Consider the following 15330-nt stretch of genomic DNA (forward strand, 5'->3'; position numbering starts at 1 on the left):
AACTTGCAGCAATGTTAGAAAAGAAATAGTGCCTCTAAGAGACATCTGGATGACCATTTGGCTTGTGAAACAGACTATAGAAGAAAAGAGAAACAACAAATGTATTCACATGGCCTCCAGGTTTAAGAGAGTTTCCTATGTGCAGCGAACACAATGTATAGGTACACTGCATCCTCGCTGCATTTATTTAATAACAAAAAAGGTAAACAAAACAAATACTCAATCATGTGAAAAAACCAACAATGAACAGAGAAGAAGTAAAATATAAAATGAAAATTACCCTTGGTATTCAGAATATAATAAACTGCAGATTATATTATAATTTTTAATCTCAGACTTGGAAACGCATATTGTAACGACCTGGCCCAGGATAACGGCTAAGATCTACTCTACACGTTGAGTAGACCATACCTGCTAAATAACTCTCTTGCGCTTTCGTCCTCGCTTCGCGCAAAAGGTTCGAACCGGAGTTATTAGCTTCCCAGGGACCAGCTATTTAAGTCAGTCTAACTCCCTTTTCCGTTTCCAGTCTGGGACTAAAGGAATACTGTGCCGCGTGCTACAGTAGCCATGCACTACAGTAACCGCGCGGCCTAGTCGGCCCGTGGGCCGTGACAATCTCCCCCCGTTAGGGTTCGACGTCCTCGTCGAACTAACTTACCCATACAGGACAAGGGAGCAGGATCCCCTCTCTTGGGCCACGTACCATACGTCTAGTGCTACGATCCCATGTGCCACGCCCGTGGGTTCACTGCCAGCAGCACATGTGTGTCCATCCACATGCTATTGGCATCTGTGTTTCCACACGCCGACGTGCTCATGTACGCGCACTTCTGCCCGTACGTGGCGTGAACCGCGAGAGTATGGCTCTGATACCCCTGTAACGACCCGGCCTAGGATAACGGCTAAGATCTACTCTACACGTTGAGTAGACTACACCAGCTAAATAACTCTCTTGCGCTTTCGTTCTCGCTTCGCGCAAAAGGTTCGAACCGGAGTTATTAGCTTCCCAGGGACCGGCTATTTAAGTCAGTCCAACTCCCTTTCCGTTTCCAGTCTGGGACTATAGGAATATTGTGCCGCGTGCTACAGTAGCCGTGCACTACAGTAACCGCGCGGACCAGTCGGCCCGTGCGCCGTGACACATATCTTCCTAGGATTAGTTTCATAGTCATCGGATCTGAACAATGTACCATGGCTGACAAGTCTTTTTTGGACCATAGATTGGCACTCTGCCACTTGTAGATGAATCTCTCATTCTATATGGAACTGAATGCATAGAATTCAAAGATGAATGGGGCACGGATTGGGCAATAGGAGTTGATGAACTCAATTCAGATCTTCTCATCCTTGAATTATACATATCAATTCAGATCTTGTAGTGCTAACAACAGGTGTTGTATAGGCCATACAACATCAACATGTATTGAACAATCTATCACTTATGGCCGTGTTTGGTTATTTTCGTGCACGTTTTTCGAGAAGAGAATCTCGTATGCATGAAGTACTAAATGAAGTCTATTTGCAAAACCTTTTCAGGGACGGATATAACTTTTCGCGATGAATCTAATGACGGTAATTAATTGATGATTTGCTACAGTGATGCTACATTAACCATCATCTAATCACGCGGTCAAAAGCCTTATTAGATTCGTCTCGCGATTTACACGTGGGGTTGTGGAGGTGGTTTTGTAATTAGACTTTATTTAGTACTCTAAATTAGTGGTCAAAGGTGAAAAAAAAATTCCATGGAATCCTAACCAAACACGGCCAAAACATTGGAGTGGATATCTGTATACCATGCTCCCCCAGATTACTTCATCTACTGTAAAGATGGTGTATCTCCTAACTTCCTTATTTGGACGGTTTGTTCGTCGCTAGCGGCTTGTCTCTCTCCTCCTTTTCCCTCTCCACGTCGGACGTGAAGCTGAGTCAGCCAGCGATTTGGACGAAATCGCTAGACCGCTGTGGACGCCCTTACCCAAGCGGCCGCAGGACGAATCCAATGGTCTCCATGCGCCATGCATTCTAGGGATGCGCGAAAGGTGCTGATGTGGAACTGAAAAGTTCTAAACTGTTTCATTTGTTTATGCCCGTGGAACCCATGTGGACAAAAAATTTTGTGCCTCGCGCGAGTGGAATCTGCCTGGTTGTGGTTCCCGGGGGCACAAAATGTGCCTGGCATCACGGGATTGCTGGGCCAATTGTCCAGGTAGTTGCGAGACCCTCCGTTCCCCTTTCACCCTAACCATAGAGCCATTCGCTTCATCAGAGATCTAGTCCTCTGTTCCTCCGTCCTCTTCTTCCTCGTTCTGCAATGGCGGCGCAAAGCCAAGGATTTCTCCTGAAGATGACTTCCCCATGCTCCTCTGGTGGCTGGCAGTCGCCTCCCGTTGTGCAGCACAACGTTTTCACCTAGATCTCATTCCCCTACCACTTTATTCTTCTTCCATGGTCTCTTCGTCTAAGGGCCTGTTTGGGGCCGCTTATAATCGGATTCTCGACGGAGAGAAGCGAGCCGACGAAAAAATCCCGCCAAACGCCCGGCGTTTTTCTCGCTTCTGTCAAACGCAGCGGCAGCAAAACGCGAAATTTGTACTGCGGCTGGTGAAAAGCGGAAAGCGACTTCTGGCTCGCTTCTCTGTGCCGCGCGTCCCCAGCAAGCGCGTCTCCTGGACGCGGAAACAAACAGGGCCTAAATGTGACCCGATTTCATCATCAGGTGGAGTTCAGCAGTCCTGCACCAGTGGAGTGTCCAATGGCGTTGCTTATCAAGGTACATTTTTTTTTATCAGCAGGTGGAGTCTCCAATGGGATTGCTAAGGCTTGGCTCTGTGGCTCAAAAATTCTGTTGTTCTGCTGCACCAAATTTAATTTTTTTTATGTGTGAATGTTTAATTGTATATTTCCATCCTTGCCAGATGAGAGAATTCACCAATGCACTTTAACTCTTGGATGTTGAACCAGTTGCCTTTTTTTCTTCTTGGTTATCTTGTCTCATTCACTTCTGCTTGCCAATGCTTTCGTGGTTCAAAAAGCGTGCCTATATGGTGGTTTATTTGTATGTATGAAATCCATTATCGTAATTCTTGTTATATGCATTTGTATCTGGCTCTTCCACTTCGTTTTCCTTAGCTAATAATGTTTTGTTGTTTCTTTGGATCATTTACAGAATGAGGATGAGGATTTGAGTGTCTACTAGCTTGGTTCATAGCAGTTTGAAGGGTGGACAATGGGACGAGAGCTTCTAGAGACAAAAGGAAGTATTTGGTGGAGAGTACACAAAATCAAGCTCTAATGGTGATAGACGATGGAATTTCAGTTGGAATCATTTTGCGGGGTAGGCATGATGCCTAAGTGTTCCATGGTTTTTGAAATGAAGCATGGATGCATTTTCTGTTCAATATTTATTTGTAAAAATATTAACTAAATTGTTCCAAACAAGTGTAGGTCGCGTGAATGGATACAAATTGAACTAGAGATCTCAGCCTTCAAATTCCTTTCTTTGCAAGGATCGCCAGTTGATTTGGCTGACTAATAGGGTCATTTGGGGATTCAATTGTGAGCTGTTTTGGGGTTGTCCGCCCCTATAAATGTGATTTGTTGGGTGCGGAGTCACCCGCCCCTAAAAAATAAGGTATCCACGCAATAGACAAGTCTTTAAGCCATAGTTCCCTTTACATGTAAACGCAAAAAAAAATTTGCGAAGGAATCTTGCCAATTTAAAATACTAAATAAAGTGTATTTACAAAATATTTTGCACAGATGGGTTGTAAATCGCGAGACGAATCTAATGATGCTAATTAATTCATGATTAAGTAATAATTAGCGAATGGTTACTGTATCATCACTGTTGCAAATCATGGATTAGGTAGGTTCATTAGATTCGTCTCGTGATTTACAACTCATCCATATAAAAATTTTTGTAAATAGACTTCATTTATTACTTCAAATTAGTAAGATTCCTTTTCAAAATTTTGCGTTTGTCCCACGGATTGCCTAGCCCACACTACGGTGGCACCGCATCTCACGCCTGAAGCCTTATCCTCTAGCCTCTCTCTCGAACTATCTCGTCTCTCCTCTCCCCTCGGTTCTCTATCTCTCCTCTCCCCTCAGCTACCCGTCCCGTGCGAACGCGAGCTAGGCAACCATCCTCTGTGCTCGTTGCGGCGGCGAGGGCCGCGGTTGCCGCGGAGAGCGAGTTCGAGCTGCGTGCCTGCTCCCATCGGAAGCCATCGTGTAGATGCTTGCTTCCTTCCCAGAAATCGAAGGTCTTCTCCTTGAGAGTCTTTTACCCGTACGCTCTTATATAAATTTCACTTGACCCTTATACCTCTAAAATATTTGGTGTTACCTCTATGTCCTGCCACCAAATTCTTTTTACCTCTGTAGCCTTTTGGATGGAATGGCATGTAATGGAGACTAACGGACTTGCAAAAAGACCATTTTATCCTTAGCTTAGATGAGAGAGCTGCTGTACAGGGAGGGAAGAGGCGCACGGGTCTGTGAGGCGCAGAGTCTGTTCGCAGGGCTGTTCGGCATGCCCAGTACTTAGGGTCTCACGTAAGGGAGCCAAACTAGGTTGTTTTGATTTTATTTATTTATTTCCAGAGGTAATGAAAAATAAGGAAAACAATGGAATTAAATTAAAAATAAAAAACACATAACAGCAATCATGAGGAGTCCGTGAAGAAGATGAGCCTCTCATATTGTGCTATTTTTTTTAAGAGTTTCAAATATAACAGCAATAAGGCCATTCCAAATACTTGTTCATTTCACCAACATGTCACTAACATAAGTACTAGGTATGCAAGCTAGAAGTGCCTTAAAGTATATGACCATGACAAGAGACATCATAACAAAAGAAATAGTTCCTCCAGACCATAAGTACTGCACATACCAAAAGAAACTCATAAAAGTACTCTCAAAATAACACTGAGGAATCACACTTTATTCGAGCTGAAGTTGGTTCTTGCTTCTGGTATTTGAAGCTGGGCTGGATGGGCTGGGTACTACAACTGGAGCCCTCCTTGGTGTAAGCTTTTTCTTGACGGCACATTTCTTCTTTGGTGTATGCACTATTTGTTCTATGACTTCAGGGCACCCAATGTCACGAAGAAGAGGTGCAGGGTACACCACTTGGACAGGAAGAGGGTCATTGGATCCAGTTCTAGATCTTGTACACAAAGTAAGAAACATGTATCGGTGAGGTGATTGTAAAGGACAAAGTAGTGAAAAGTAAGAACAGATTAAGCCCACACCTGGCAGACATGGTATCAGCAGTACTTGTTGAAGTAGTGGTTGTTGGCCCCTTCTTTTTTGTGACACCTGTTTTTGTAGATGATTTTCTCTTCCTTGTCTTGTGGGTAGCATTGGCCACTGCCTCATTGTGTGGGAAGACCATCCCTGAAGCAGGAGTGGGCACAACAATACTAGACTCTGTGTTACAAGTAGTTGCTTTCTTAAGCTTTTTCTTTGGTGGACCCCTGAAATAAAAAATTTATTTGATATACAAGTGTAGTTATTAAAGCTAGAGAGGTAAAGTGAAGTAATGTATATGAAGTTTACCTCACAGCCTCCATTGCAGCTATATCTTCTGGGTTCCCATTCTTACATTTGTACCAGTGGTGCCCAAAGTCATGGCATATTGGACACTTCTTTCTCTTCTTGCTGGTATTACCTCCCTCCAAAGCTGACTTCATCCTATTCTTTCTCCTTCCTCCAGCAGTTGACTTGAGCAATGGAGGATGCATGAAGAAGCCATGTGCGCCTTTGGGCCACATGGACTTGTCTGGAATACTAGGGATAGAACCTTCATATGCAACTCTGAATTTCTCAACTGAGTAATACTCATCGACATAGTCTTCTAAGTGAGCCCCAGGAATTGATGTGATGTAGGCAATGGCATGTTTGCATGATATTCCTGACCCTTGCCAAGCTCTGCAGGTGCATGTCCTCTCAACTAAGTTGACTACAAATCTGTATGCAGTGGCCTCACGCTCCTTAGCACAAATTTCAGCAATGCCATCCAGGTGAGCTTGTAATCACTTCAATGTCAAGGTTGTAGCTATCGTCCCTCAACTTTTGGACTATATGAGGCAAAATCTTGCCTTCAAATTTTTGGACAATCCTTTTCCTTTGATTCCATTTAATCAATATCATCTGTCTAATTGTATCCATCAGATCATCCAGGTTCTTGCTCTTGTGCTCCTTTACCTGCGAATATAGCAATCAATGGTTAGCAATTAATGCAAAAGATCTATTGCAACATAAAGTGATCTAAAATTAAACTTATTGCTTACCCATTTGTTGAAGGCCTCAGCCAAGTTATTGGTAATATAATCCACCTTTGACAGGGTGGAAAAATTGGCTCCTGGTCCACAGTTTCTTGTGAGTTTCCTGAAGATATTTCATTGACTCTGGATTGTGTGCAGCCATTGCTTGATAATGTTTCTCAAACATGTAAGGATTCCAAGAATATGCAGATTGCCACAAATGCTTATCAAAAATCTCACCACTGTACCTCTTCTTGAAATTCTGAACTAGGTGGTACATACACTCTCTATGTTCAGCTTGTGGAAAAACCTCACTGACCCCATTCATCACTGCTTGCCCACAATCAGTGCTGAATGTTAGGCCAACAGGGGTGCCTATAGCTTCCTTCAACCTCTTCATGAATCATACCCAATTTTCATTCGTTTCTGAGTCAATGACACCAATAGCTACTGGGTACATCCAGTTATGCCCATCAACTACACAAGCTACGCACAACTGGCCTTTGAACCTTTCCATTCAAAAATGTACTATCTACAGCAAGATATGGCCTACAACCTCTTAGGAAGCCATCAACACAGGGTTTCAAAGCAAAAAAGAGCCTATTGAATCTTATTTTGTTGTCGATGGTTTGGTGATCAATTACAACAAAGGATTCAGGACTGCTTTTCTCTATCTCAGCCTTAAATCTATAAAGGTTGTCAAAACTCTTGTTCCAAGGGCCATAAATTTTATCCATAGCAAGATGTTTACCTAGGTACACTTTCCTGTAGGTGATGTCAACTTTGTGAGTTTCCTTCAGCTTCTTTCTCAGCTCTGTGGGTCCCAAATTTCCATCTTCCTTTAGCCAATCAATCAATTGGTCACAAACCCAAAACTTTGTCACCCCTACACATGTGCCTGCCCTTCTAGTGCTATGACACTCCTCATGAGGATATGGGTTCCTCCTCACCTGCCAATAAATCAAATCAATGGTTATTTAAGAAAAAAATATCAATCCATGCAAAATATGGACAATATAAAAATTACCTTTACTGTTACCCTGTCGCCTAGTGTAGAGGCATGAAGTCTCCACCTGCAGCCCACATCTCTACCACTGCAGTATACCGTGTGCCGAGTTTTATCACTCTTTTCAATATTATAATGAAACTCATATTTGGTAGCATGGGAAGCTAAAGCCAGCTTAAAAGCATCCATGTTCGAATACAAAGTGCCCACAGTCATAGGAGGATCACTTTTGTCATAATTAGCATCAGGATTCTCTAGGCGGCAAACTGTCTGTGATAACCTCATCTATGTCATCTAATTCATCTTCCTCATCAGACGAAGATTCATCATCACCCTCTGAATCATGGCTTCTGTCTGACTGGGATGTTTCAGGCTCTTTTTGGCTGTGAGGATTGGCAGGTTTTGGATTTTGGGGACCAATGTCAATATACAACCCTTCTCCATCACATTGAAACTCAACACATGGGTTTGGGTTAGGTATCTTTTCAGTTTCATCACATTGAGTATGAGTTTCAAGGCTTGATTTTGCTAGGCTAGGACATGCCATTGAAGGGGTCAATGGAACTTGCACTGACTGGCCAGTACTACTAACATCCCATGCAGGAATCTCAGGAGGCTCACTATCAGGGCTATGATAACAGAGAGTCAGAAAGCAGCACTTTGAAGCTTTATGTTTTCCAAACATTTCAACCAAATCTTGGTCACAGCAAACTGGGATGTGGCTCTTTGTATCCATGCACGTGTAAAATAGTTTCACTAAGTCTCCATAATAGGGAGGAAACTTGTCAACAATCTCATTAATCAAATCTCTGAAATTGGTGAAGTCATCATCTACGACTTTGTCCAAACAGTACCACCTACCACGACTTTTGGAATCAACAATCCGAATTTCTAGATTGAACTGACTATTTTCGTCCATCCTACAGATGAATAAAAGAGCCGAACATTACAATTCTGCAGTACATTCAAGTAAATGAAACAATCTAGAATGCCATCTAAAATTAATTACAAGAAGAACATCCTAACAATTTTTTGTTTCTACGTTCATTTGGAACACATCTTAGTCTAGTACCACAGAAATTACTGCTCCCGCATCAAGAACAAAATCAATGCTTAGAGAATAAATTAGATGTGTACATACCTCAAAGAAGCAGAGCAGCTCGCACGGCGGCCGGGGCAAGGGCGCGACCAGCGGCGCCCAGCTCGGGGGCGGATCCACCGCCTGTGCCTCCCCGCGTGGCGATTCCCCCGCGTGGTGCGGCCCCCTGCGGCCCCCCGCGGCTCCCCGCGGCTCGCCGCGTGGCGCGGCCCCGCGCGGCGCGAGGGCCCCATGCACGCACTGCGCGCCCACGCGGCACTGCGTGCCTGCCCGCCTGCCTGGCGCGCGGGGCGAGGAGCCCGCCCGCCCGGGGAGCGCAGATCTGGGGCGGCGGCGGCTGTGGGCAGCGCCGGCGGCGGCCGCCTAGGGTTCGTTGATAGAGAAGGGAGTGGCAGAGGGATTTCAACGGACACAAATGGGAGGTGGCCGGCTCGGCCCGGTTACAAGCTGGGCATTTTACTCAAAGGGGGCACAATGGACATTTCGCCTGCTGAGGCCCACTTGTCAGAGCTCTTGTACCGTTATCTTTTAACGGAACATGGATAGAAGGGTACAGAGGTAAAAAGAATTTTGTGGCAGGACATAGAGGCAACACCAAATATTTTAGGAGTATAGGGGTCAAGTGAAATTTACATAAGGGCATACGGGTAAAAGTCTCTCTCCTTGATCCTAGTGCACGACCCCTCAAACATTGCTGCCCCCAGGTGAGTGCGCCTAATTAAGTAGCCGCTGCGTTGGCTGGCACGCTAGGATCTCGGAGTCGGAGCTGATTTGGTGAGTCTTTTACGTGTATGCCCTTATGAAAGTTGGTGCTGACCTCTGTACCCCTAAAAAGTTTGGTTGCACGTATATGCCCTCGTGTTTTTTTCCTGTGACCTGTGTGCCCTTCCATCCATAATCTGTTAGGAGTTAACGGCAGAGAGCCCTTACAGGTGGGACCTGGCAAGAAAAATGTCCATACTGCCCTCCTCTCCCCCGTCTCCATCTTCACCTCCCTCTCTCTCTCCCTGGCTTGTCTTCTGCTCCAGTCTTGGTAGGTAGCCAGCGGCGGCATGGTGGGCGCTGGTGGACGCGGGCGGAAGCTCGAGCTAGCCTGTGCTGCCCTTTCTCTCCCGTCGATTCAAGCTGCAGCTCCTGCACTCCATGTCCTCTTCCAAATCGGCAAGAAGCTACAGCTCGAACCTTGCTTGCATCCTCTCAGGATTACAATTCACACTCACCAGCTTTGCGAGGGGGCTGCACTTTGCGAGCGAGTGAGCGGGCCGCGCTTTGCGAGGGCGCCCGGGGCGCGCCGCTCGCCGAGCTCACCACGCCTCTGCCGGAGGGGAGCTTGAGCGGGCTCGGTGGACGCGAGCTGGCCTCGCGCCGGCAGACGCGGGTGGCCGGCGGAGTGGCGCGGCGCCAAGCTGGCCCGGCGTGTGGCCGCCCCTGCCCTGTTGTGCGGCAGCCCCTTCCCTGGTGCGCGGCTCCCCCAGCATGCGGTGGCCAGCTCGCCCCTACCCCGCCGTGCGGCCACCCCTGCCCGACGCGCAGCGGCCCTCACCGGCGGTGGCCCCTACCCTGGCGAGCCCTTGTCCCAGTTCGCGACCGCCCCTGCCCCAGCGTGCCCCAGCCCGGCGCGCGGCGGCCCCCGCCCGGAACCGAGGGGTACGACGGGCGGGAACAGGGGGCGCGAGGAGTGATCTGGTCGGCGGCCGGCGGCGTGTTGCACGGAGGGGAGGCAACGACCCCAGCTTTCTGCAGCAGCAACCCGGCGGTCTCCCTCCTCCTCGCTTGCTGCGTCCCTCGGGAGGGACCTCGACGGCTCGCCTGTCGCCTGCTCTCCAGCAAGGGAAGGGGCAGCGCCTCCACCACATGCTGGGCTGGGTCGCTAGGAGGCCGCCCGCCTGCGCCTGTGCGCGTTAGGCCTGGCGGCCTCGCGCGGCGGACGCTCGGTCCTCTCACGGATCTCCCATCACGGCGGCGGGCACCTCTGCTCGCGAGAGCGGCCGGACGTCCAGGCAAGCGCGGGCGCGAATGGGTCCGCGGGATTGGGCGTTCTCCGGCCTGTTAGCGAGAAGGGCAAATACGTCTTTCTCCACCTCCGTCAGCCACCATAACCCTCTATTCCATCCAAAAGGGCACATGGGTCACAGCAAAAATCACGAGGGCATACAGGTGCAACCAAAGTTTTTAAGGGTACCGAGGTCGGCACCAACTTTCATAAGGATATACACGTAAAAGACTCTGATTTGGTTCGGTGGCAGGGTACAGCGAGCAGCCATCGAAGGGGAGCAACAAGCAGCTTGTTCGGCCACGGCTCAAGTCGTGGGAGCGCATCTTCGGCGGGGGCTCGGTGGGGGCGTGGCGCGGCTCCGACGGCGCTTCTTTGGCAGACAGGGGCGGCGCGGGCCCGCTAGTGGGGGCGTGGCGCGGCTCCGACGGCTCTTCTTCGGCAGACAGGGGTGGCGCGGGCCCGCAGATCTAGCGGCCTGGGCGCAGTGCGGCTCCGGCGTCCTGGGTGCGGTGCTCCTCCGACGACGCGGGCGCTCCTCCCCGGTCCTGATCCGGCCGGCTGCCGTCTTCCCCGGCCCTTTCCGAAACTGGATACGGCGGCTGCGGCATGGATCTGCGCCGCGCAGGCGCCATGTCTGTCTCCCCTGCTCTCCCTTCCCCGCCGCGCAAGGACATCGGGGCAGCGCGCTCGGCCGCAGGGAGTCGCGGCGGCACGGGCGTCGTGGCCATGGGGAGTCACTCGCGGCCTCCTGCGACAGGCATGGCGCGGACGCCGAGGCCAGCCGGACGCGAGCGCGGCGACGCCGGGCTGCTTTTTTTTATTCAGTTTCTAGCCCACAAATCTTTTTAGGAACGGTTGGCGGCGTCATCCGCCTCTGAAAATGAAAATGACTCCTAGAGGCGGGTGAGGGGGTGACCTGCTCCTGAAAATAGATTTTAAGGGACGGGTTTGTTACCCGTCCTTGAAAAAGAAATACTCACTCTGTCCCTTTATATTAGTATTTGGAGCACTTGAAATTTTTTCTATAATATAAGCACTTGGGGGTGTCCTGTGGGCCCCACACGAATTCCCCATAAAAAATATGTGGACTTCACCTTTCCCCACTCACCCCGCACCTCTGTCCCCTTCCGGCCTTCCAGCGCCGTACGAGCCCACCCCACCGATCCCGCGATCAAGGCCGGCGGTGTCGCGCCCCTCCGCCACCAGAATCTCCCCACCCACCGCCTCTCATCGATCTCGTCCTCCCTCATGGAAGAGACGAGTGCAGAAGAGTGCAGGCGCCGGCGAGGAGAGCGCTACTGGCGGAATGAAGCCTTCGCGCGGTGGTCTAGGGCTGTCGCGCGACGTTGGGGTGGTCGGGAGGCAGCGCTGAGTCGTGCTATGGAGGCCTTGGTGTGGCACCCTGCCGAGTCCGCGGCTGGTGCGGCTGCTGTGGCTGTGTTGCCGGCGGGCGCGGGTGTGGCAGCGGCAGCTGGGGCGTCAGGCACGGGCCTTGCTGCGGCCACAGCGGCTCCGGCTGATGCAGAGCGGACAGGAGCTTCTCCGGCCTGGGATTGTGCTGCGGTCATTCCTAATGAGGATATCGTCTCTATGCACGATGCCATGGAGTTCCATCTTGGCGGCCGCCACTGGCTCGATCTTGTGCCTACGAAGGGGAGCTCCACTGACTTGGTGTGCAACCGTCAGTGCTCCGACGATGGTTCTGTCTAAGTGCCTTCATCAAATGGGTAATCGACTACATCTATCCTTCATGGCCATAGCTTCCAAAGTAATGTGACCTCTTTTGGATGATGCTCTGTAGAATAGATGATGCTAGTACCAGTAGCAAGGATAGTTGAATGTGGTAGTCGATTGGATGATGCTTTTGTTTATATGTTGACGTGCTTTAGTGACGGTGGTGTTAACTCTGTGTATTTCAATGCAAACAACTGTGACTTATTTCAATCCTTGCAAATGCGTGATGGAATGGCCAGATACTAATACTACTATTGTTCCAAAGTCCAAACAAATAAACTGGATGTTGTAACAGGTCTAACATAATTCATGGTCATTGTGCCGGGACAGTTTAATCATTTACAAAATATGATTGCATATACATGCAAACGAGTTGTGCAGCCACATCCAAATGCCTAGGCTGCAATATACAAAATATATCCAGCAAAAATCCTAGTCCTAGTCCACCTTGTCCAAGTGATATCTACAGCAAAAGACATATCCTTCTCTCTTCCCCTCTCATGAACCAGCGATATCTACACCAAAAGACATAACCTTCTCTCGTCCCCTCTCATGAACCAGCAATATGTACACCAAAAGACATATCCATCTTTCTTCCCCCATTATGCAGCATACAATTGTTGTAGGACAGCATGATAAAGCTCACGATCGATGCTAAGGCTATTGGGAAGCATTCCTGCAGCCTCGAGCGCTTCCTTGTTCATATGGGGGATCTTATAACCGTTTTCTCCTCCTTTTTTCATGACTTCTATCATGCAGCCTTGTAGAGTCAAGAAGACATTTCTAATTTTGGATTCATCATAATTACTGAACTCTTTTTGTACATTCTGAATTAAATCATTCATGTTCTTGGAGCTTGTAAGAAAGGTCTTGGATTGTAGGGATGCGAAGTAACCCAGGTCTAGAACATTCAAATCTGGTGAGTTAGCTGGCTGGTTGAAGATACGAATGTCTAGCCCTGTTTGGCGAACTGCGTGACAAAATGCCTCATCATTTGGTTCTATATGTGTGCGTGCGTTCTCTTGTTGGATCCAGATTGTCTCTCCTCTAGCTTCGCGGGGCCACTTTGCAACAATAGCTGGAAGAACCTTTGTGATAAGGTAGCTTCTACTAACATCCCTTGTCACATTGATTGGTTTTGTGATTGGAGGACCCTTGTCTCTATATTTGCTGCCTCTTTGCGCTGGTTCCTAAAACATGGGACATCAGAATTAAATTGGCTACCTTGGTGAAACGCAAACAAAAAAACATCTGCATTGGTCATTAGAGATACACCTGTCTCACAAAGGGCCACATGCCTAGTTTGCCATCAAAGTAGCATTGCCCTTCAGCATTATATCGTGGCGGACATACAGCATATAGGAGCATACATTTAGGAATAGAATTCTTGGTATGAATTGTTCTTAATGGATCCTCTTCCTCGGGCAGCATGTAGAATCTCTTTGCTTTTTTGGTGGTGTTGAACCATTTCTCATCTGTGTGAATAATATTTCTCATATCAATAAACTGCAATGTACCTGCATCTAGCATACCTAGACAATATTGCAGTCGTGCCTTCTTGTTGTCATCTCGCAAATATGGCTTGAGAGTGTTAGAGTGTCGACGTATCTTGCCTTGTTTGAACAAGCGGTGCAGCGTTGATCTGTTCACACCTAGTTCATGAGCTAAAGCCCTAAGAGTGGTCCTTTTATTCAAAGGTATTGTTGTAATTCTAGACATATCAATGGCAACCTTCTTGCGACCACAATTCTTTTTCCTTTTGCATGATACATCGATTGGTACACCTGCAACAAGGCACTGCTTTGCTGTCCTCCATATAGCTTGCACATAGCACCTATTAATATTGAACAAATGGGCTACTATCCTGGTGGTCCTTCTTTTCAATTTGCCATTCACGCTTTGGAGAAGTAAAGCTTCATAAATTGCTTGTCTTTCGTTGTCTGACAAATTCTTCCTTTTGTTCACCATGGCGGCATGTTCAGTTTGGCTGCCTGTGACATCATTATCATTCCAAAGTCATTATGTGATTATTATGAAACTACTACATTTTTTAATGTTGTTTTAACTTTGATCAACATTTTCTGCATCACTGGACCCGTCGAGCGCCTCTTCGTCCAAGGCAAAGTTGAGATCAAAGGTGGTTGTTTCATCGGCGACATTGAACGCAGAAGCTAGATGTACAAATCAAAGAAAAATCAGAGGTACAACCTTTACACGAAGCCTTAAATCGTGAAGTTGATGGAAGTAAAAAAATTGAGTAATTGAAAATACCTTGATTGCCATGATCAGTGGACCATTGGAGCTCGTCTTCGGCGAAGCTGACATGAAAATCGACCGCATACACATCGGCGTCCTCATCTACATGGTGGCAGTAAGAAGAATGGTAAGACAATAAAATGAAAGGCATCAATTAGTTGCCGACTGCTTTTAACCTTACATGTAATGTACCTGCCTCCTCTTGCTCGAAATCCATGTTTGAAACAAAGGTTGCTGGTGCTGCAGGGGCATTGAAGCCATCCACTTCATCTACACAGCAGAGTAAGAAAAGTCTGAAGTAAAACCCATAACCAAAGCTTGTCCAAGTGTTTGGATGCTCAAATAAAGTCTGAGGTAAAACCTAGAACCAAAGCAAACCAAGTGTTTAGAAGCATCAATGCGGTGTGTTGTGGTCCAACAAATTCACTAACCTGGGTCATACATAGCCATGTTGAGGTCAAAAGAAGCTGCTCCATCTCCATCTCCCATGGGTTGTGCCCAGCAGGTGGTGGGTGCTCCAGCAGGTGGTGGGTGGTCCTGCTCCATCCCCCAAAAGGGTCATCTTCTTCATCAGCTGTTGGAGGAATGTTGAGGTCTAGAGCCATGGTGGCGTGGAGTTGCTGTGAGGATTCTGGAATGTTGGTGGTCCAAGAGTCCTTTTGTACTCTTTGCGTTTTGCCAGTTTGAAATTGGCGCCCCCCTTTTGGCGGACCTGTGCAACGCTGGAATGAATGCATTGGCCTTGTACTGTTGTACTTTTGTTTGCACGTGTCATGCTAATTGAATATTTCACTTGCTTTTGACTGTACCACATAAGTCCATTTTAAGGGCACATGCGTCATTTTACATATCTGCTATTTTTTCACTTTGAATGCTCCAAATGCTAATATAAAGAGACGGAGGGAGTAATTTTTAGCAGCGAGAACTAGTCACGTATTTTCTACTTGCCCTTAAAAATAGTGTT

The 15330-nt window shown here is 47.8% G+C and overlaps 1 protein-coding gene and 1 long non-coding RNA gene across 4 annotated transcripts; one reads left to right on the top strand and one right to left on the bottom strand.

Moving 5' to 3' along the window:
- The first annotated feature begins 2085 nt into the window (after positions 1-2085).
- LOC120654839 lies at positions 2086-3576 on the top strand. Of its 2 annotated transcripts, XR_005667194.1 has the most exons (4): positions 2086-2407; positions 2723-2776; positions 3173-3340; positions 3451-3576. It is a non-coding gene; the product is annotated as an uncharacterized LOC120654839 (long non-coding RNA). The 2 variants fall into 2 exon arrangements; XR_005667193.1 differs by having other exon boundaries at positions 2123-2407; positions 3173-3480.
- Positions 3577-13976: 10400 nt separating this feature from the next.
- On the bottom strand, positions 13977-14864 carry LOC120654850. 2 transcript variants are annotated; one of them, XR_005667202.1, is made up of 4 exons: positions 14798-14864; positions 14559-14636; positions 14177-14468; positions 13977-14101 (listed from the first exon to the last, which is right to left on the bottom strand). XR_005667202.1 is itself a non-coding variant. In XM_039932531.1 (3 exons), the coding sequence occupies exons 1-3, from the start codon at positions 14853-14855 to the stop codon at positions 14257-14259; spliced, it is 348 nt and encodes a 115-aa protein (XP_039788465.1). In that variant the 5' UTR covers positions 14856-14858; the 3' UTR covers positions 14244-14256. The 2 variants fall into 2 exon arrangements, 1 of the variants encoding a protein (XP_039788465.1); XM_039932531.1 differs by lacking the exon at positions 13977-14101 and having other exon boundaries at positions 14244-14468; positions 14798-14858.
- Between the last annotated feature and the right edge of the window lie 466 nt (positions 14865-15330).

This window comes from Panicum virgatum, chromosome 1K (assembly GCF_016808335.1).
Source record: "Panicum virgatum strain AP13 chromosome 1K, P.virgatum_v5, whole genome shotgun sequence".
NCBI lineage: Eukaryota > Viridiplantae > Streptophyta > Magnoliopsida > Poales > Poaceae > Panicum > Panicum virgatum.

Coding starts and splice junctions, on each gene's coding strand:
- LOC120654850 (XM_039932531.1), bottom strand. CDS start 14,855: ATGGGAGATGGAGATGGAGCAGCTTCTTTTGACCTCAACATGGCTATG. Junction 14,637..14,797: donor CATGGCTATGTATGACCCAG/GTTAGTGAATTT, acceptor TCTGCTGTGTAG/ATGAAGTGGATGGCTTCAAT. Junction 14,469..14,558: donor TTTCGAGCAAGAGGAGGCAG/GTACATTACATG, acceptor GCCACCATGTAG/ATGAGGACGCCGATGTGTAT.